The sequence below is a fragment of the Bos javanicus genome, chromosome X (assembly GCF_032452875.1).
Source record: "Bos javanicus breed banteng chromosome X, ARS-OSU_banteng_1.0, whole genome shotgun sequence".
In the NCBI taxonomy this organism is placed as follows: Eukaryota; Metazoa; Chordata; class Mammalia; order Artiodactyla; family Bovidae; genus Bos; species Bos javanicus.
The window spans coordinates 81,522,081-81,544,272 of record NC_083897.1 but is presented as its reverse complement, the minus strand read 5'-3'; the positions used below and the strand labels follow the sequence as shown (position 1 = coordinate 81,544,272).

At 40.9% G+C, this 22,192-nt stretch overlaps 1 protein-coding gene and 1 pseudogene across 4 annotated transcripts in view; one reads left to right on the top strand and one right to left on the bottom strand.

The window, feature by feature from the left end:
* The window catches only part of SNX12 (sorting nexin 12), a 63,097-nt gene extending 53,615 nt beyond the window's left edge, over positions 1–9,482 (bottom strand). For 2 of the 4 annotated variants that reach the window (XM_061409800.1, XM_061409801.1), the window contains exons 1-4: positions 9,185–9,481; positions 4,263–4,358; positions 2,856–2,980; positions 2,355–2,445 (exon numbers count right to left, since the gene is read on the bottom strand). In XM_061409800.1, the coding sequence (XP_061265784.1) occupies positions 2,355–2,445; positions 2,856–2,980; positions 4,263–4,358; positions 9,185–9,349 (477 nt within the window). In that variant the 5' untranslated portion in view covers positions 9,350–9,481. Of the gene's footprint in view, positions 1–2,354; positions 2,446–2,855; positions 2,981–4,262; positions 4,359–9,184 lie in introns of all 4 variants that reach the window. The other 2 variants (XM_061409799.1, XM_061409802.1) reach the window with 2 other exon arrangements.
* A 2,303-nt stretch (positions 9,483–11,785) lies between these two features.
* On the top strand, positions 11,786–12,414 carry LOC133243203 (small ribosomal subunit protein eS1-like; annotated as a pseudogene).
* Positions 12,415–22,192: the final 9,778 nt, after the last annotated feature.

Genomic DNA, 22,192 nt, shown 5'->3' with positions numbered 1-22,192 from the left:
TTCCAAACCTTTCCCAAAACCCACTTTGTGCATGAAGCCATTTGAGAACCCATTGGTCAAGTGAAACTATCTATCCATCAAAAATTCTCAGAGTTCACTCACCTTTCTGCCTACATAAAATTTATTTGAAAGGAAAACATCTCAACTGAGGTAAAAAGCCTATGAAAAAAAGTGTTTGTAGGGCATGTGTGGGTGTATTGGAGGATGAGCATATGCACACGTTTATGTACACATATAGCATTTGCATATACACACACATACTATAAATATGCTTTGCCCAAATTAGCACAAACCTACAAGCTTAAAAACCAAATTTGCTAAATCTGACCCAAACCACAGTTACTGAGCCCTATGGCTACTTCCTCCAAGCAGATGCATTACCTCTGTGACAAAGTCAATTGGAAGCTGCAAAAAGGACAGGTAAATACTACTACAGGTAGCTTGGATTCTGCTTTTTAAAAATTTAAATGTAAAAATTACTTATCACTTTAGGACATTGACCGTGTTAATATAATTCTGCACAATACCCAGAATATTCTAGAAACTAAAAAGTACTAAATTTACAACTTAAACAGGAAAACAGAGGCTTGCTTCACAGTGGTTTAATATGAACAGAGTTGAATATGACATTGTCTGACAGAAGAATGAACATTTTGCTGAATGAAAGCCCCGAGTCAGGATATATACACAGCAGAAATGGGACCTCAGGCTTTCAGCACTTGTGCACAATGAAAGAAGGAATCTTTAAAAACAAATAGTAACAGAGGATACAGATGAAAAAGGCAGCAACAACACCAACACTGGAAAGGTGGGAAAGGGAGCAGAGCGTCTCTCTAGGGGCTGCTCAGGCCCGGTAGCCGGAGAGCTGGTCTGTCTCAGGGAACTTCAACATATAGATGGACTTAAACCCCATGTTAAAATCCAATCCTTAACCTCTCTGTTCAGGGTCTTGTCAGAATCAGTAATCCTTTTCCCCAAGACCCTATATAAAGAACTCCAACCCTTCCATGACAGGAAGTCTAAGCAAAGAGCCCCCACTTTTGACCTGACACCACAGTTAACCTGCTCCCATCCCACCACTTGGGATAGACATTGGGCTCCAGCAAGCAAACCACTACCTCTCAGATAGAAGCCTAGGACAGCTGCCAGCCTCAAGAAGCTGCTTCAGACTCTAAGATTTAGGAAATCTATACCCAGCTGCTAACCCTAGCTCAGCTTCTGGGGAGAATGCTGGGGTTCCATGGGAAACAAGTGCAGGCAGTTCAATAACCCTGTGACCAAGCTGGGAAGGGCAGTGACAACTCTTGCCCCTAAGCCCCATTCAACAGCTCAAAGTGCTTAGGAGAAGTCAGACTGTGTGGTTTGTTCATGTGTTTCTACCTTGTGGCAGCACTAAATAGGATGGTGGGGAGGGAGAATGGAAGGAAGAGAGTGGTGATGTCCTTCCCTACCACTGGGAGGTACCTAGAAAATGATCTACTCCCACCCTTCAGGGAGTTACCTGGCAGTGGTGAGTTTCCCCCAGCCCTCAAGCCACCAAACCTGCAAAGCTAACCCATAAAAGTAGCGAGGGCTTGGGGAGAGGAACTGCTGGCCCAGCCCATACTGACTCACCTGCTGGTGAGCAAGAAACAGGTAGTCAGAGTGGGGAGCCACAAAGGAGGGGCTAGGCAACAGGATCTCCCTGACTGTCCTATGGCTTTCTTCTGACTCTGAAGCAGCCATGATGATGGGCCCAAAAAACCCACACACCTTGCTCCATAAACAGACTGCTTAGACCCTAGAATTACTGCCATGAAAAGCAACAAGGGAGAGAGAAAGTATAACAAAAGAAACTCTTGAGAAAACTGGGAAAAGGCCTAGAGAAAATGAGAGCTTTGGGGTCTCTGCCACCTTCCCCAAAGAAAAAAGTTCATGCAGGTAGGAAAGGCAGGGTCTTTCCCTGCTCAGCGTTCCTGGTTAAACCTAAGAGTAAGAAAAATCCCCTGGACTTGCAGCATCAGTATGTATCCAAGTGCCCCACCAACACAAGACCCACGCCCCCAAGGTTGGCCTTCTGGTATGGGTAAATGCCCAAGAAATTGCCTTCCAGTCCAATACCCCCACCCACCCCCCCCAATCCCAAGCAAAGGGCATCTGCCTGTGGTTTCCCACCTCTCCTCAGAGAAGAGGATCCTAGTAGAGTGCCCATGGTATAGTCAGGTACCAAGGAACACAATGCCAGACAGTCTATCAGGCCAGGGGATGGACAGACAACTTCAGATCAGAGAGAAAGAGAGGCTTAGTGTAAAAACCAATGTCATTTCAGCAGGAAAGTAGAGGGCAAGTGGTGAGAGGGGCTCCTACTGGCGCACCTTCCCAGGGACGTAGTTCCTGTCAATTGCCTCCTCCTGCAGGAACATGTGTAGGCAGCGTTCATTCTGAGCCAGTGGGTGCCCAGCAATTCTATAAAGAGACCAAGATGGTTATCAGTAGTTTTTGGGACCAGAGAGAATTCACAGAGGGGCAGGGCTGTGGATGTGGACAGGGGAAGAAGGGCAAAGTCAGCCCTGAGGGTCAAGCAAGTAAAGGACAGCAACAGGGCACCATTTCAACCATAATACTGCAGAGAGGAAGGGGACAGAGAGGTAAGGTAGGGGCAAATTCCTGGACACATCCAACATGCAATGCTTCCTCAGGCCCTGGGGTACAGGATCAGAATTCTGTTCAAAGGAATGGAGTTTTACTGTCCAGTGACCCCAGCACACAATCAGCACCACATCATATTACCCATTGCAAAAGAGCAGAGAGATGAAACATACAGAAAGACTAAGACGGCAAAAGTGGCAAAAGGAACCCCCAGGAACTTGGCTTACTTGTTAATAAACTGTTCCAGGCCCTGCCTCCTTTCTTCAATAAAGGACTCCTCAAAGATCCCTTCGTCTCCTCGGAAAGGGAGCTGCCGCTTCAAGGCTTTCCCAGGGAGTGGAGGTACTACAATCTGTAGGCAGATGCAAAATATCCGTGGTAATGCATTGTACATTTAATTTCCTATTAGGAATAGGGTCCATCCTATGCCATAGTTCAGCAATTTGCAAGAACTGAGATCATAAGAACAGTCAGGGGTGCGGAGAAAAGGGAACCCTCTTATACTGTTGGTGGGAATGCAAACTAGTACAGACACTATGGAGAACAGTGTGGAGATTCCTTAAAAAACTGGAAATAGAACTGCCATATGACCCAGCAATCCCACTGCTGGGCATACATACCAAGGAAACCACAATTGAAAGAGACACGTGTATCCCAATGTTCATCACAGTGCTGTTTACAATAGCTAGGACATGGAAGCAGCCTAGATGTCCATCGGCAGACGAATGGATAAGAAAGTCGTGGTACATATACACAATGGAATATTAGTCAGCTATTAAAAAGAACACATTTGAATCAGCTCTAATGAGGTGAATGAAACTGGAGCCTATTTTCCAGAGTGAAATAAGTCACAAAGAAAAACACCAATATAGTATATTAATGCATATATATGGAATTTAGAAAGATGGTAACAAAGACCCTATATGCGAGACAACAAAACAGACACAGATATAAAGAACAGACTTTTGGACTCTGTGGGACTCTGATTTGAGAGAACAGCATTGAAACATGTATACTACCATATGTGAAATAGATGACCAGTCCAAGTTTGATGCATGAAATAGGGCACTCAAAGCTGGTGCACTTGGACAACCCAAAGGGATGGGATGGGGAGGGCGGTGGGAGGGGGGTTTGGGATGGGGGACACATATACACCTGCAGCTGATTCATGTCATTGTATGGCAAAAACCACCACAATATTGTACACTAATTAGCCTCCAATTAAAATAAATTAATTAATTTAAAAAAAAGAACAGGATGGCTCAGGTCAAAAATTAATCCAACTCTGTTTCTGTAGGAGGACAGGTTTACCATCTCAAAAGAGAGGAAATAAACTTCAAATATTCTTCACTTTCTTTAACAGTCCACTACCATCCAAGAATTTAGCTCAACTTTCCATTTTTAGCACCTATAGGAATTAAGTTGCATGATTTTTCTATCCGCTGAGTCAAGTAATAATTTTTCTTTACAATTTCTCCTGAACTTCCCACTTTCAGGTCTCAAAGGGTATCACTCAGATCCAACATATTGGGATTTGGCAGATATAGTATGTTCACCCTCCCTATTGCCTTCAAGATTTTATAAACCTATGGAGATCTCCTCTCTCAAGGGTCACACAGGGAACAGGGCCATACCTTACTATCTCGCTCCAGCTCATTTTTTAGCCATTCAAAGTCACTGTAGCGCCGTCGTACACAGGACTCCTTTAGTTTGAAGATAGGTAGGTTTGTCTACAAGGAGAAAGAATGAGAGAAGAGAGATGGTAAATAACACTCAGCCTGTGATGCCCACCTGTCACAACCACTTGAACACATCTTAAGAAAAGAAACAGCTCCTAAGGACCATGCTCCTATAACCCTTTTGAAACACCACTGGGTGAATACCAATCCTCACCACATCCAGCCTTGTCAGAGGTGGTGATCAGAAGTCCCATGCTGCTTAGAATTTATCCCACAAATAGACTTGAAGTTATACATAAATATGTGTATACAAGGGTTTTCACTGAATTTTCTCATTTGTAATAATAATAAATGTCTATAGATAGATAATTGGTTAAATAAATTATGGTACACTTGCAGAGTGGAATACAACTATGAAAAGAATGAGAAAGATATATATGTCCCAATACGGAAAGATATTAAGCATTAAAATCAAGGCACAGAACAGTATATAGTCTGTGTTTTTAAAAGGGGTATGTATATGTGTATCTATTTATATTTATGAATTAAAACATTTATGAAAAGACACTGATAATAGTGACTGACTTTGGAGAATAAAACTAGACAACTGGAATGGGTACGTCACATTTTTCACTATACAACTTGAGTTTATCATGTGCATGTATTACATTTTCAATTGAAAAGTGAATTTACGGTCCCTGTAAAAAAACAAGAGATAAGCACCTTCAAAGTATGCTTTCCTTTGCTTTTCCTGTCCAAATCCTTTCCATTCTAAAAGTCCCAGCTCAAGTCCAACTTCATCCAGGAAATCTGTCCTGACAACACTGGCTTAATTTATTGGTCTCCTCCTCTGAACTCTTAGGACACATAAGACTTTGGTATTGCCTGACACACTACTGTTTTATGCATTATGTTAGCCTTGTTACCAAAGTAAATTATAATTTCATTGAAATCAGGAGCCATGACTACTGCTGCATCTCCCTAAATGCAGATTATGCAAGTTACTCAATAAACACTCAACTGATTAACAGTGAACTATGTATCTGTTTACCCTCCCCTTATCCAGAAAGTGCAGCAGAAATAGCAATTACATTAAGTTGGTTTTCCATAGTTTGCTCCCTGATATACATCAGCTGATTCCCACATTTTAATCACTGAGAATTTCCCCAAAGCTCCATTGGCAACATGAACCTCCAACAAACAAAAAGCCCTGATCCTCACTCCTATCTATAGGTTCTAAACAGAAATAGCCAAACAAATGTATTAATACCGACTATACTTCCTACCAGTCAATTCAAATCAGTAGATGGAAATAAAAGGAGCTAGTTTTTCTACTTTCTCCACAACTAACTCAGAACAGGAAAAGGGCATTGGCACCATGCTGGAGCTTCACACATTCCTTGCTATGTTATGTTCTGTAGTCCTTGTCTAGATACTGACTTTTCAGGATCTAGGTATATAGCATCAAACAATAAAGCCAAATAACTGGCCAACTTACATTAGTTACAACTCTACTCAGGATCATGATCCCAGGAATGGCAGTGGATTGAAGTGGAATGAGAAATATATAAAGCAGTATCTTATTAATGGAAGCAGTAGTTTCTTCAGAAAGAGGAACCTCCAGAAGGCAGGAGAGGGAGACCTCATTGTTACAGTACAGCTGACCCTTGAACAACATAGTTTTAAATCACATGGGTCCACATGGGTACACAGATTTTTTTCAATATATATAGTATATCATTTTTGTACCTTTTGATTTTGTACCATGTGCATGTATTAACTATTCAAAACAAGCCATTATAGAGAACATTCTCAGAATCCTGCATGCAAATATGTACATGTATCAAATCATCACAGTCTATACTTTAAACCTACACAATGTTATCACTGACTCAATGGACAGAATTTGAGCAAAATCCGGGAGATGGTGAAGGACAGGGAAGCCTGGCATGCTGTAGTCCATGGGGTCGCAGAGAGTCAGACATGACTGAGCAACTGAACAACAACAACACACAACGCTATCTGTCAATTATATCTCAATAAAGCTGGGAATAAAAACAATCATTCAAGAAAAAAAGCCATTCAGTATCTTGAGATTCTAGGTTTCCACCAGAGTTCATTACAAATACTGTGATCCCCAAACAGTAGAACCTTAACTAGTAGGCCAACAGAAAGACGTAAGGAAAAAAGTGTTGAGTAGATTCTTCCAAGACACAGTAAAACCACCCACTGTCATTTTGTGGACTTCCTCCTTTGACTTACAAAAATGCTATTCTTCCCTACCCCCACAGGATGGTGACAGTAATGGCCCTTCGTCTCAGCACCTAGCCATCTAAGGAAGGGGCTACTATGTACTAGGATACTCTCTCAGGTCCAACCTACAAACTGTATGAGAGAGACAGGATTGTGTAGTACAGGATACACAGTCCTTTGGCTCTGATCAAAACAAAATCAAGGGAAAGGAAAGAAAGAAGCAAAGTTCAAGTCCAAAGGATAACTGACATTTGAAAAGTCCCATACATATCATGTGAAGTCACCAGAACAACTCTCCAGACTCATTTCTTGCGGGGGTGAGGGGGATAGATATTCCTTCCCTGAGCTATTATTATACAAATGAAAAAAGTCAGTGCCATCTGCTTCTACCATACACAACGCCCAACTCTCAAAGCCCACTCTCTGAGCCTCATACTCCCTATAATACCTACCATGATCAGTCACTTAAATTAGCAATTTAAAACCAAATGATTTCATCAATTTCCCCTCAGAGCTCAACAAAATATTAAGTCTATATAGCCATACAAATTAACAAAAATACAAATTAACTCAAACCCACAGAATTAGGAACTGCCATCAATCCTATCATTACCATACAATTAGTAATTGTGGAAAGGCCTGATGAAAAGCTTAGTGGGTAAAAAAAAACCTGCAAACTAAAGTTTTGCAACTAAGCACTGCCAAAGACACTACAATGTAGTGGAAAGAGTATGATGGGCTTTGGAGTCAGACAGATCTGGGTTCAAATCCCAACACTGCCACTTATTAGCTATGTGTACTTGAGCAAATTACTTATATTGCATTCCTCCTTAGTTTCCTATCTGTAAAATGCTGTTTTTGTAAGGATTTATAAATTAAATCCTAGTTCAGTGCCTGACACACGACAGGCACTAGATGAACAGTTCTTGTTATTAGAAGAAGAGTAGCGAACAATTCCATTCATAATCCCTACAGCTCTTGGGTAATACATCAGGACAACGTCTCCAAAACCCCACAGCAGAGAGTTCTTACACTGAACAAGTTATGCCCAGGCCTCTTTAGGTAATTAAATTCTCTACCATTAACAGTTCCCAAGTTTTATCATATTTTGAGGGATCTAACATCCATTCTTCCCCAAAGAGATGATTTCATATAATTCTTATATAGATGAGTTTTTCTCATTTTCTGCTATTCGTGTTTCTTTCTTCAGTTTGGACTTTGCCAAACTTGGAATTTGGAGATCATCACTTCTCAGTTAGATTTCAAAGTTCAGTTGGGACAGCATACTCTCTCATTCAATTCATTCATTCAAAAATAAAAGCACATACACTCTTTTAGGTCTTCAAATGCTGTTTGAGCAGCATGCTGTCCATAGAGAATATTCTGGCCCTCTAGTCTGAGAAGAAAACATAAGGAAAATTAGGAAATGGCTCTCAACCTTTTTGCCTGTAGCCACTTCAGTGGGGGCAAAGAACCTGCAAACCATGTACTCTGCACATTCCATCCTTGCATGGTGGACTAAGAACTAGAGAATAAAGTCCTCTGTAGTGCACACTGGAAGAAGCCACTCCTAGAGCAGTACTTAAATGTCATATATTAAAGTTGACTACAGACCAAGGACTAATATAATGAATCCAAAAGGTTTATCCAGGGCAGAAAGGGCAAATGGCCATTCATATACAGAAAACCCAAATGAGAGCCAGTAAATACTGAAATAAACATTCTGGATACTTCAAATCTAAAGGGTCAGCACAAGATGAGGGCAGTGACTAACAATCCACCAATCCGAGTTGCAAGGTCAGGTTTTCCAGTGAGCATGTAGTACCTGAGAAAACAAGCACTGAACACTTCTTTCAGATGTTAATTCCACACAAGTCTGGGAAGCACTCAAGGAGCCTCCCGTTCTTATTTCTGCTCCACCAAGTCCACTGTCTCCCTTTCCTGTAGTCTCTCTTCCCTTTAACCCAGGCTTTGCTCAACCCCATCATCCACGACAGAGGATGAGACTGTTGGAGGGCATCACCGACTCGACGTGAGTTTGAGCAAGCTCCGGGAGTTGGTGATGGACAGGGAAGCCTGGTGTGCTGCAGTCCATGGGGTCGCAAAGAGTAGGACACGACTGAGCAGAACTGATCATCCACGGAGACCTCATTAGGAAGAAGTTGGGCCTTCCTGATCCCCTTCCTCAGACTGACTTCCCACAACCTCGTTTTGGGACTCCGCAGCATATAGCTTTGGCTTTCCATCCCCCAGCCCTCTTCCACTCTTCCTTCCCTCCTTCTGTTGCTACAGTTCTGATTCCTACTTCCTGGAATTCCTCACTCTAATCCTCTCCACCCCCACCGTCTCCAGCCATGCTTCCTTCTTGCTCCTGGGTACTTGTTTTCCCTCAGGCTGGTCATTGGGCCAGGAGTTCCCCCTCAGGAGTTTTCTGCATCCTCAGGCCACAACCTTGTGTGCAGACCTCTCAGCAAACCTACTAAGCCCCTAACCCCCAAATGACCCCTCAAGTGTTTCCTCCACCGTTAGCCTTCCCAATGGCAGTCTTTCCCCCTCCCCGCCCCCGCCCTTCCCGCCCAGCCGCCCGGTCCTCCCTCAGCTGTCTCCCTCACCCCGTGACTCACCCGCATGCGAACCTCATAGGTGGTGAAGCGCGCGCGGCCCACGCCCACCGTCTGTGGATTAAAGATGTCGATCTCCAGGAAGTTACTCGGAGGCCCGTAAGCGTCGGTCAGGTCCTGCGGCTTCGAGTTAAGGCGCCGAGTGTCAGCTACTGCCGTGTCCGACATCTTTCCGAAGGAGAGACCCAGACCGGGGAAAGGGGGGGTGGGGGGACAGAGGCCGAAGACAGAGAGCGCGCACGGCCCCTCCCGCTTGCAAAATAACCAGCCAACCCACAGACGGCGGCGCCGCGCACGCGCGCCCACGCACGCACGCACGCACGCGCACGCCACCACGGCCAAGGGCCCGGAACCCTGAATAGTGGCTAAGCTGACGGCCTGCGCTCCTGTACCGAGAAAGCATCATTCAGACTTCCGGGCAGTGTGTGTGTGACTGCCCCGGAACCTGCATCTCCAACACGTATTCCCCCAGTATCCTAGGAAGCACTACAGGGGAGGTCCGCCAATCGCTGCTCCTCAACCCAAGAAATTGTTTTTATATTATGCATCCATCAGCAGTGGGCACTTCCCCGCAAGCTGGGATCCTACAGTGATAGGCCGAAGCTCCGGGACCTGAATAAGTCCTGGTTTTGCGCGAAAATAGAAGGGTGGTCTCCCGAGGGTGGGGTTCCAACAATATTAAAAACGTAGAACGCAGCCTGGCCACTTGTGCCACTGATAGTTTCAATTCATTTCACACGCAGTTGAGCACTCAGTGAGCGCTACTTATGATGCCAGGAAAGCAACAAAAAGGAATAGCATATGCAAAGTCATCCAGATAAGAAGCTGCACAATATTTTTAGACAGTTATCACCAATTCAGGTTGTGTTATGGAAGTGCTTAGAGAGGTAGCCTGGCTGGGGATGGTCAGATGAAGATGATTGTTGTATATTAAGCAAAGGATCTTTGGCTTTATAATGTAGGCAGTAAGAAACCACTGAAGGATCTTCAATAGAAAGAAAAAAAAAGACACAATCAGATTTGTGTTTTAGAAGGATTATGTTGCAGGCAACATGGAAGAAGATGTATCGGAGTTGAATGTGACCAATTATGAGTATCTGCAATAGTACTTGGAATCAGGTGGTGGCGGTGGGAGTGGAGAAAGGGGAAGACAGAAGGCTGAGACTGAGGAAATAAAATAGGTAGGAGTTGTATCTGATTAGATATGGTGGTTGTAGGGCCTAAATGTGTGAGCTATGGACTTAGGCTGCCTGGGTTTAGATCGTTGCTTCCTAGCTATATAGCCTTGACATGTTATCCAACAAGTTTTCCTCCTCTGTAAAATGGAAATAAGACTAAAAACTACATCTGGGGCTTTGGTGAGAATTAAATGAAATAAAATATGTGCAAACAGTAAGTGTTCAGTAACTATTAGCTATTATTACTATTTGAGGGAGAGAGAGAAAATAATAAAATGACTCCTAGGTTTCTGAGATAGGTAACTAGGTAGATTGCTGGTGAAAGTGAAGTAAAGTGAAGTGAAAGTTGCCCAGCCACGTCCGACTCTTTGTGATCCCAAACAGAAGCCTTGTGTACTTTTTAAGTTTATCCAGTGACTGCTCATTTCTTGCTATGCAGTGAATGTGAAAGTGTTAGTAACTCAGTCAGTCGTGTCTGACTCTTTGTGACCATATGAACTATAGCCCACCAGGCTCCTCTGTCCATGGGATTCTCCAGGCAAGAATACTGGAGTGAGTTGCCATTCCCTTCTCCAGGAGATCTTCCCGACCCAGGGATCGAACCTAGGTCTCCTGCATTACAGGCAAGTTCTTTACTGTCTGAGCCACCAGGGAAGCCCAGATTGCTGGTACCACCAATCAAAACTGGCATTACAGAAAGAAGAGTGAACTTGGGAGGGAAGACAGTGAGTTCAATTTAGATGAATCTGGGGTATCTATAGGACCTCCAAATGTTCAGGAAGTGGTTGGAAATACTGGCCTGGAGCTCAAGGATGTGATTAGGGCTAGAGATTTGGGAACTATCAGCATATAGTGTAGAAAGAAAAATGTGAAGAGGCAAGGACAGAATATTTAAAAATTGGTGAAGGCATGCAATGTTGATGAGAGTGTAAATCCATATAGTCTTTCTGGGAGGCTAACTGGCAGTATATATTAAAAAAAAAAAAAAAAAGCCTTTGACCTCAAGAAACTCGTAATACTGCTTGTCTCTGGAGAACAGAACTGGAAAACAGGAATCAGGGACAGCAGAAAGAGTTGTTTTTCATATTCATTTCATTTATGTTTAAGTGCTTTTGTATTAAAAAAAAATTTTTAATGGGAATTCCCTTGTAGTCCAGTGGTTAAGACTTGGCTCTTTCACTGCCAGGGCCCAAGTTCAATCCCTAGTCAGAAAACTAAGATCCTGCAAGCCTTGGGGGCATGGCCAAAAAAATTGTTTGATGTTATTTATCAAAACTTTTGGCTCAAAATTTTCACCTCAATAGTAAAACTCACTGTCTTGTGTAAATGGCCAAATTCAGGGTTCTCCCATGTATCCATTTAAAATAATGTTCTTATATTCATTGATATGGGATAATGCCCACAAAAAAAGTGGGGGAAAGCTGGTTAAAAAAAAATATCCTCAATCATGATGATCGACAAGAACAAGCGCCTTATGAAAGGCAACAAAAAGGAAGCCAAAAAGAAAATACCATGATTGAAGCTAACATTGATGTCAAGACTACTGATGATTATTTGCTTCATCTCTTCTGTGTGGGTTTTACTAAAAATGCAACAATCAAATTTGTAAGACTTCTTATACCCAGCACCAGCAGATCTGCCAAGTTCAGAAGAAGATGAAGGAAATTGTGACCCAAGAGGTGCAGACAAATGACTTGAAAAATAAATTGATTCCAGACAGCATTGGAAGAGACATAGAAAAGTCTTGCCAATCTATTTATCTGTTTCATGAAGTCTTTGTTAGAAAAGTAAAAATGCTGAAGAAGCCCAAGTTTGAATTGGGAAAACTCATGGAGCAACATGGTGAAGGTAGTAGTTCTGGAAAAGCTATTGGGGATGAGACAGGTGCTGAAGTTGAACGACCTGATTGGTATGAGCCACCAGTCCAAGAATCTGTTTAAAATGCAGACTTTTAATGGTGACAAATATAAGACCTTATTTGTGAAAAAAGATACTGTAATATGATACCACTTGTATTACTGTATGTTGTTGTTCATTTGCCCAATTGTGTCTGACTCTTTGTGACCCCATGGACTGCAGCACGCCAGGCCTCCCTGTCACTCACAATAACCGGAATTCTGCCCAAGTTCATGTCCATTGCATCAGTGATACCATCCATTAAAATGCCATGTATTACTGTATATGATATATATAATAATTTTTAAAGACCAGAAGGTTATAAATCAAAATGTTAGTGGTAGTTACCTCTGTGTGGTTGTAGAGTTTCACTTTTATGTTTTTAGTTATAATTTTCTAAAGGATCTAATTTTTAACAATAGGTGAAGTGAAAATGAAAGTCGTGTCCGACTCTTTGTGACCCCATGGATAGTCCATGGAATTTCCCAACCCAGGGATCGAACTCAGGTCTCCCGCATTGTAGGCAGATTCTTTACCAACTGAGCCACCAAGGAAGCCCTTTAACAATAAATATGTATCTTTTTTCATCAGAAAAATAAAAAAATAAAACTGTTTATAGTTGGGAAAAAATTAGAAGACAGGCACAGGAAGAGAATCTTGTGAAGGAAACCTAGAAAGGAGTTGTCAGAGAGGTAGAAAGAGAACCAGGAGACACTAGTGATCTGAAGGGAGAGAAATAAAAAATGTTTCCAAAAGGAACAAGTAGGTGGTAACAATGTTTAATACAATAGAATGGTCAAATAAGACCTGGAAGATGTCCACTCAGTTTAACAATTATCTAAAGGTGAAAGGTTTGGCAGAGCACTGGAAGTAGAACCCAGATTGCAGAAGATTAAGAACTGAATCAGAGGTGAAGTGAAAACGTTTAGTAGAGACTATTCTTTTGAGAAGCTTGCCCAAGAATCCAGGAATGTGGTAGATAGAAAGCAATACATTGACAAAGAAAGATTTGTTTGTTTTGTTTAAAGAGAAAGGAGATTTGAATATGTTTAACAGCTGTGGAGGGGGGTAGAAGTTTATAGAAAGAGAGAAGTTGATTACTGGGCTAGTTAAATCCTTTGCAGTAATAATGCAATTGACAGCTGTTATCATCTGGTTCCTGCTATCATCTGGCTCCCATACACACATACACACACACATGCAGAATAGAATAGCCAAGTCAGATCTCTTGGCAAACAGGTAACATCAGAGTGTGATGTGATAGCAATGCCTATTTTCTTTTCTGTTGGGTCTTTTTGACCGTGTTCATCCTTTGTCAAAAGGAATCCAGAGTTGGGGGGAGGATAAGAGAGAATTTAGGATCCTCAAATTGGAAGGAATCTCAGTAGTTCATCCTCCTGTCCACAGGCAATACTTACTTTAATCAAACATACATTTATCCATCTTTCTGCCCTTTAACTTTTTTCAAAGGAGATTGCACAATCTCTGAATCAGTCATTTGCAACAAGAGTGACAAGAACTTCTTTTTAGTTTCTCTTCAGCCTGTCCTGAGGAATTGGCACATCAAGAACACCTATAATTTGGAGTGTTTTTGTTCTTGGGAGCAGGGGTCTAGAACTGCAGGGAGGGAGTAGGGGAAAGGTCTGAGTGCAAAACAGGTAGTGGAGAGAGGAAATCCAGAAAGTGGGACTCATGACACAGTCTCCTCCAGGCAATGTTGGCCCAGAGTTTACCTGCCTTCTTATGATGCCCCGCTGTCTGCACACATTCATCCAGCTGCCTACTACCAGTAGTGATTTCTCCCCTTGAAGTTCATTTAACCCTAATTTCACCTGGCACCTCCCTAGGGATCACCTCTACTTTAACTAAATCCCTTCTAAAAGTTGTCAGTTCCCTCACAATGTTAATGAAAAGTTCTTTAAATACTCAATTTGTCTATTTGAGTTGGTGATTGTGTTTATTTTACTAAAGTGTCTCTGGATTGCCTAGGGGTGAGGGCTATCTGGGGAAAAGTGGTGTGGCCTAAGTGTGTGTGTGTCTATGCGTGTTTATCAGGTGTTAACTAAAGACCTAACCTTTAGCTGACAGGAGGCTGGCCTCCAACTTCCATAAGGGTGTTTGTTAATTATTTAACAAATTATCTAGCAACAATAAGACCTGGAAAGATAATAATGTTGTAGTTAGCCAGCCTTCTTTCCTTAATAAAAGCTAACATTTATTGAATACATACTATATGCCAGGCACTCTTTTAGGCACTTTATATATTTTAACTCAGTTAGTTAATCCTCAAAATAATCCTATGGCATAGGTGCTATTTTTATAGCTGCATTTTACTGATGAGGCACAGACAGATTAAGCAATTTGCCCAAAATCACACACCTAATGAATGGTAAAGCCAGGATTTGAACCCACACGGTCTGGTTTCTGAGCCCAGGTTTTCAACCTGCCTCACAAAGATTCTTTTAGCCCTATATATCACCATAAAGGGAGTAAGATGAAAAAAAGAATTAGGAAATGAAAAAGGGGAGAAAGACCAAAAAAAAAAAAAAATGGAATAAGGGGTAGAATTTCACTAACAACAGCTTAGTAACATTCTGGTGTAAATTGCCTGCTCCTGCCTAGATGTTCTTCATCTGCCCTTTAATCTGAAACTTTTTGTATTGAATTCTATATTCTTAATGCCTATGGTAACTTCAAGATTATTTAATTTCTGTCCATCCTTCAAAGCCCAGTGCAGGTCCCACCTCCTCCATAAAACCTCCATATTCATCCAGTCTACAGTAATCTGTACTTTTGAAATTTTCTACAAACTTATCCTCTGTAGTGTTCATTTGGCTCTGATTCACATTTTTAATTAGTTTTATACTTATACATGTCTCATCTTACCAACCATACTGTAAACTCCTTAAGTGAAAAGACTACAACTTTTATTTCTCTTGCATCATGTATCCCCCATAATGCCTAGCATGGCGTATTGCAAATAATAGGCACTCAGCAAATATTTGTTGGTTGACTGATTGATTGGGAAAGGTCAGGGACTACATCAAATCTCGGTTAACCCCTGCATCATTTAGTGAAGAACTATGCACTCAATGTGTACTCAATAAACATTAATGATGATTACAAAAATCATTCAAAATGTCTTTATAGAGTTGCTACAGTGTGTAGAGAATGGGTGCTGTGAGGATAGAAATTAAATAGAGGATATAGCTTCTACCTTTGAATAGCTTAGTCTTCTCTTACTACTTCAATGCTCACTATCTCCTTTCTCTGAATTCCTGCTTTCATTTGAAGTCAGAAGTGAAGTGAAGTGAAGTCGCTCAGTCATGTCCGACTCTTTGTGACCCCATGGACTGTAGCCTACCAGGCTCCTCCGTCCATGAGATTTTCCAGGCAAGAATACTGGAGTGGGCTGCCATTTCCTTCTCCAGGGGAAGTTCCCAACCCAGGGATCGAACCCAGGTCTCCTGCATTGTAGGCAGACGCTTTACCGTCTGAGCCACAAGGGAAGCCCTTTGAAGTCAGAACTATCACTCAGTTGTTTTCTCCCCCCAGTTTGATTCCCAGCTCCTTAAAGGAAATGGATAACACTGTGCTGGAACCATAATGGAATCACAGAATTAGGAGGGACTTTAGAGCTTTCTGTATTGTCAAACTTCCCACCCAACGTGAGAATCCCTTTTGCAACGGCCCTGATTCAGCCCTTATTTAATTATACCCTTATGGTATCAAGAATTAACCAAAATAAAAAGCACAGGAGGAAGAGTAGGTTCAGGAGCTAGATAAGGAGTTGGATTTTGTCTATGTGTAGTTTAATGTAATTGTTAGGCAACCAAGTGGATACAAACAGCTGAAATTCAAGTTTCAATCTCAAGAGAGATATGAGGACTGAAGATAGAGACTTGGAGTCTGGAGCATGGAAGTGGTAGTTGAAAAACTAAGGTTGAGTAAGACTGTCAAGGACAAGAGAAGAAAGGAGCCAAGGACAAGGTCTCTGAGAATTCCTCTACTTGGAAAATTAAAAGAGAAATCAATGAGGTGAGAGAACTGAGAGATAAAGAAGAGTTTTAAGGAGAGACTGGTTACCAGAGTCAATAGAGGATGGATCAATGAAGTTAGAAAGGATGAGACTAAGATAAGGTTATTTGATCTGGTGATTAAGAAGCCAGACCTTTGATCACCTTGAAGAGAGCAGTCTCAGTGAAGTACAGTCTATTTTGACTTGCTCTTATTATTAATACTTATAATGCCTAGTTCAATGCCTGACTCAATACATATTTGTTGAATAACTGAATAAATAAAATGGTTGGAATAACTATAGTTCCTGCTAAAAACAGGAGGTGATGGGAAAAAGCAAACAAGTTAGCCTTTTTTTTTCCTCTGAAGCAAGAGGAGGATATGGGTAATAATATAGAGAAATGTTAAGGTGAAAAAGAGAGAAGTTGAGGGCTATGATTCTTCCTCCCAAAATATAAAGTAAGCTCATCTGAGAATCTCTCACAGGTTTGGTGGAATAAGCCCTCAACAACAACTATAACGGAGAAGGCAATGGCACCCCACTCCAGTACTCTTGCCTGGAAAATCCCATGGACTGTGGAGCCTGGTAGGCTGCAGGCCATGGGGTCGCTAAGAGTTGGACACGACTGAGTGACTTCACCTTCACTTTTCACTTTCATGCATTGGAGAAGGAAACGGCAACCCACTCCAGTGTTCTTGCCTGGAGAATCCCAGGGACGGGGAGCCTGGTGCGCTGCTGTCTATGGGGTCACACAGACTTGGACACGACTGAAGCGACTTAGCAGCAGCAGCAGCAGCAACAACTATAAACTTTGGACAAAATACACACACACACACTCTCACACACACACACTCACACTCACACACACACACACACACACACACACACCTGAAAACTCCAGAGAGAAAACAAAAGTAGGCAAACACTGGACAGAGGTTGGAACTTGGAAGAAAGGGACAGCATAGGCCAAGGTTCCTACTTTTTACAGATTTAGCCTGACAACAGGCTGCAGTCACCAACCACATGGCTAAAAGTACAATAGAAAACCATCCTATTTCTAGCCTGAAGAGCCAGAGGACAGGATCTGGGGAAACCACAGTCTCTAGAAAGTGAGGGAATAGATCAGAAAGAGATCCTGAGAAAAGGAGCCCTAAATTATCTGTATAAATTCCTCTCAAGACTTATCCTAAACCATGCATGCACAGGGCAGACTGAAAGCAACTTTCATCTAAGATAAAAGAACGGAACTGAGATTTGAGCTGCCACCCATCACAGGCAAGGCAGGGTTTTTATTTTTAATTTAACCAAGTTAATTGCCTGCTGAAACAAATGCATCCTCACTCTTAAGAGAAATATAACAGTATCCAGAGACTCCACAACATAACATTCACAATGTCTAGGAAACACTCTAAAATCACTCAATATATGAAGAATCAAGAAAATGTGACACATTTTCAAGGGGAAAACAATGGATGCCAACCCTGAGATGATGATGCTCAATGAGGAGAGTAAAAATGCCCTGGAAATGAATGAAAAGATAGGAAACTTCAGCAGAGAAATAGAAAATATTTAAAAAGGAAGTAAATGGAGATTCTAAAACTGAAAAACACAATATCTGAAATTTTAAAAATTAACTAGATGCATTTAATAGCAGAAACAACAGAGGAAAAAGTAAGTGAATTTGAGGGTATAGCAATAAAAAGTATCTGATCTGAAGAAGAAAAGGGTTGAAAAAAATTAACAGAGACTTACAGCTTCATGAGAGAACATCAGCGGTCTAAAATATGTGTGATTAGCATCCCAGAAGAAGAGAAAAGAGAGAATAAGGCCAGAAACATTATGAGAAGAGATAATGGTTGAACACTTCCAAATTTGGTGAAAGACATATATTTACAGATTCAAGCTCAGCAAAGCCCACACAGGATAAATACGGATAAAACTGCACTTATGTGTATCATAGTCAAACTGCTAAGAACCAAAGATCAAGAGAAAATCTTGAAAGCTGCCAGAAAAAAATAGTACATTACATGTAATGATTCAAAAACAATTGACTTCTCAGAAACTATGGATGTTAGAAGACAGTAGAAAAACATCTTTAAATTACTGGGAAAAAAAACACTATTGACCCAGAATTCTATTAATATGTTCAGTAAAAAATGTTATGTAATAATGATAGCAAAATAAAGACCACTTCAGATGAAGAGAGTCTCTGTCTTGCTTGTAAGCCTTTATCCTTGCTGTTCCCTCTGTCTGGAATACAGAGTCTCTCCTCCAGTCCCCTTCCTATCTTTAGCCTGCTGACTCCTACTCATCTCTCACAACTAAGTTTAGATACCACTTCTTCCAGGAAGCCTTCCTGACCCACAAGCTCAAGTTAGGTGTCCCTCACTAGTACATCAATAGCCCCCCATATTTTTCCCATCTTAGTATTTATCATGCTGTATGTAATTAACTATGTTGATTGTCTGGGACCTCCATTAGACTGAATGTTCCATTAGGGCAAGCACTATGTTTTCCTTATTGGTGTATTTACAGTGCATGTAATAGGCACTCGATTAATATTTATTGAATAAAGAAAAGAATATCTGATTCCAGAGTATTTTTTCTTTCTACTATGCCAGGCTGTCATCTTGGAAAGGGAGGTTCTAACACTACTATAAGATTGAAAACTATTACATTCTTTTAAACTTTATGGAGAAATCTACTGTGCTTTGAAAAACTGAATCTTTTATTGAACTATCATTTTCCTGTGATTTCATGGGCAATTACTGTTTGGAGACTATCATATGTGCTTAACATAGTTCCTTGGTAATCAATGCTTGTGAAAATCCTCATTCAATACCACTTCAAGATAAATGTCTAGTAATAAGGAAATCATTAAACTATGATACATCCAACTCATAGAATATTATTTAGGCACTAAAATTGTATTTATAAATCTGTGTAATCATTTTAAAACATACTTATATGTTGAGTGAGAGAAAGACAAAACCAAAAACACAAAATTGTATGTATAGTATGAATACAACATTGTTTAAAAATCTATGTGGAAGGGAAAAATAATGCTGGAAAGAAATATAACCAAATTATTAACTGTGTTTTTCATTGGGTGATGGAACCACAGTTACTTTAAGCAATTCTTTTCTGTATTTCAAAATTTTTATTTAAAGAACAAATTATTTAAACAGCATTATTTCTATTCTGACTGTAGGAAGACTTTCTTGTTTAAAAAGCTTGAAATAGAAAGTCTAAAGGTAGGTAGAAGTCCTCTGATATTCCGGACTAAATCATGAGTAAAACAGGACTGCGTTAAACCTCCTTTTTCTTTAACTTGTACCTTAATGGCCTGATACCGCTCACAGATTAACTGAGTGCATGACCTTGTTGAAGGATGCTATAAGACCGGTCACAGGAAAAGAAGAAAGTGAATCCGCAGTGGAAACTGCCAGAGGCAGAAGGAGAAAAAGATCAAAGAAAGTAAACATGAAAGAACAGGAAAGGGGAGTGGGGAGAAAAAGACAAGGGGATAGGTGTATGTATATACATTCATACATTGGGCACCCGCGTGAAAAAGAGGAGCTGGTCGTGGATTTTTATTACAGGCATAGCTAGCATATTTTTTGTGTTATTTTATTATTATCTGTATTAAGAGTACGTGTGTTTGTGCCTCGTGCTTCACTATTCCCCAGGGGCAGACTGTGTATTTCTTCAGCCCACATGTGCTGTCATATCTGCCTGATGTTGCCAGGGAAGATCAACTGGACACTAGGTCTGGACATTCTGGAGCCTACTCTGAAAGCAAATTGCATAACCACGTGCTTAACTATGTGAGCTATAGATTTAGCAGACTATGTGGGATGGTTGGGAACATTCTGGGTGATAAAAGAGATCTGGATAAGGATTTGGGAAGTCCCAGAGGCATTTATAGAAAACAAGTAGATTAGTTCTTGCTGGATCTAAACCCATTTATGACAAACAACTCGACTAACTGTACAACGCTTGCTCATAGCCAAGACTGTTTTTGTAAGATGTTCATATTATTCTGTTGACTTTGCATACTGCCCTGTTATCCCTGAAGCTTTCACTGGACTAGTGGGATGGTTGGTTGGGGGGATTCAATTATCAAATGTCAAGTGAGGGTGCTGGAGTTAGAAATTAATTTCTACATGGTTTGATTTGAGTACAGTCATTTCCCAGAAAGCTTTTCTAGCAACCCTGTCTTTTCCATATGATAATCCATCTTTTAACACATCTGGAAATCAGGAACAAGGAGACTGAACCTTAAAGGTAGGATATGTAAAAGGACCGACACAAGATCTTAGCATCATTCATTGACCTTTAGAGAGTGGGACACAATTGTCTTAGAGCTCCTGATGATACAGTTTGTAGTATAGAAAATTGTGGCTTCCATTACTGTATGCTAGAGTCTTGCACCATCCAACACAGTAGCCACTAGCCATTTGACCAAATTTAAATTAAATTAAAATTTCAACTCCTCAATCACCTGGCCACATTTCAAGTGCTCAATAGACACATGTGGCCAATGGTTACTGTATCAAACAGAACAGATATAGAACATTTCCATCAACACAGAAGTTTCTATTGGATAGCACTGAGAATCTAGACTCACAGGATGGTGATCTGAGGACCAAGCATCTCCGTATCTGCATATAAAGTGACTTTAAAATTTTCTTTTATGAAAGTATAGTTGATTTACAATATTGTGTTAGTTTCCAGTGTATAGCAAAGTGAATCAGTTATACATATACATATATCCACTCGTTTTAGATTCTTTTCCCATATAGTCCATTACAGAGTATTGAATAGACTTCCATGTGCTATACAGTAAGTCCTTATTAGTTATCTATTTTATATAGGCTTCCCTCATAGCTCAGTTGGTAAAGAATCTGCCTGTAATGCAGCAGACCCTGGTTCAATTTCTGGGTCAGGAAGATCCTGTGGAGAAGAGAAAGGCTATTTTATATAGGGTGGTGTGCATGTGTAATTTCAATCTTCCAATTTATCCCTCTCCTCCCTAATCCCCTGGTAACCATAAATTTATTTTCTACATCTGTAACTTTATTTTGTTTTGTAGATAAGTTCATTTGTAGCTTTTTTTTTAGACTCCACAAACAAGCGATCAGTTCAGTTCAGTTCAGTTCAGTCGCTCAGTCGTGTCCGACTCTTTGCAACCCCATGAATCACAGCACGCCAGGCCTCGCTGTCCATCACCAACTCCTGGTGTTCACTCAAACTCATGTCCATCCAGTCGGTGATGCCATCCAGCCATCTCATCCTCTGTTGTCGCCTTCTCCTTCTGCCCCCAATCCCTCCCAGCATCAGAGTCTTTTCCAATGAGCAATACTATATGATATTTGCCCTTCTCTGCCTGACTTACTTTACTCAGTATGACAATCTCTAGGTCCATCCATTTTGCTGAAAATGGCACTATTTCATTCTTTTTTATGGCAGAGTAAGCTGCGTGACTAAGCACAGCACAGCACAGCACAGCATTCTATTGTATATATTTGCCACATCTTCTTTATCCATTCTTCTGTTGATGAACATTTAGGTTACTTCAATGTCCTGGCTACTGTAAATAATGCTGCAGTAAACATTGGGGAGAATGTATTTTTTTCAAATTATGGTTTTCTCCAGATATATCCCCAGGAGTGGGATTGCTGAATCATCTGGTAGTTCTATTTTCAGTTTTTAAAGAAATCTCCATATTTTTCTCCATAGTGACTGTATCAGTTTACATTCCCACCAACAATGTAGTAGTGTTCCTAAAGTGACTTATTTTTTTTTAATTTCAGGTTGTCTCTTTGCATTAATATGCTCAGCTCAGAGTGACATTGGGGAAGCTGAGGCAGTTTAGCAAAATTGTTAAGCCTCTTACCACACACACACACACACACA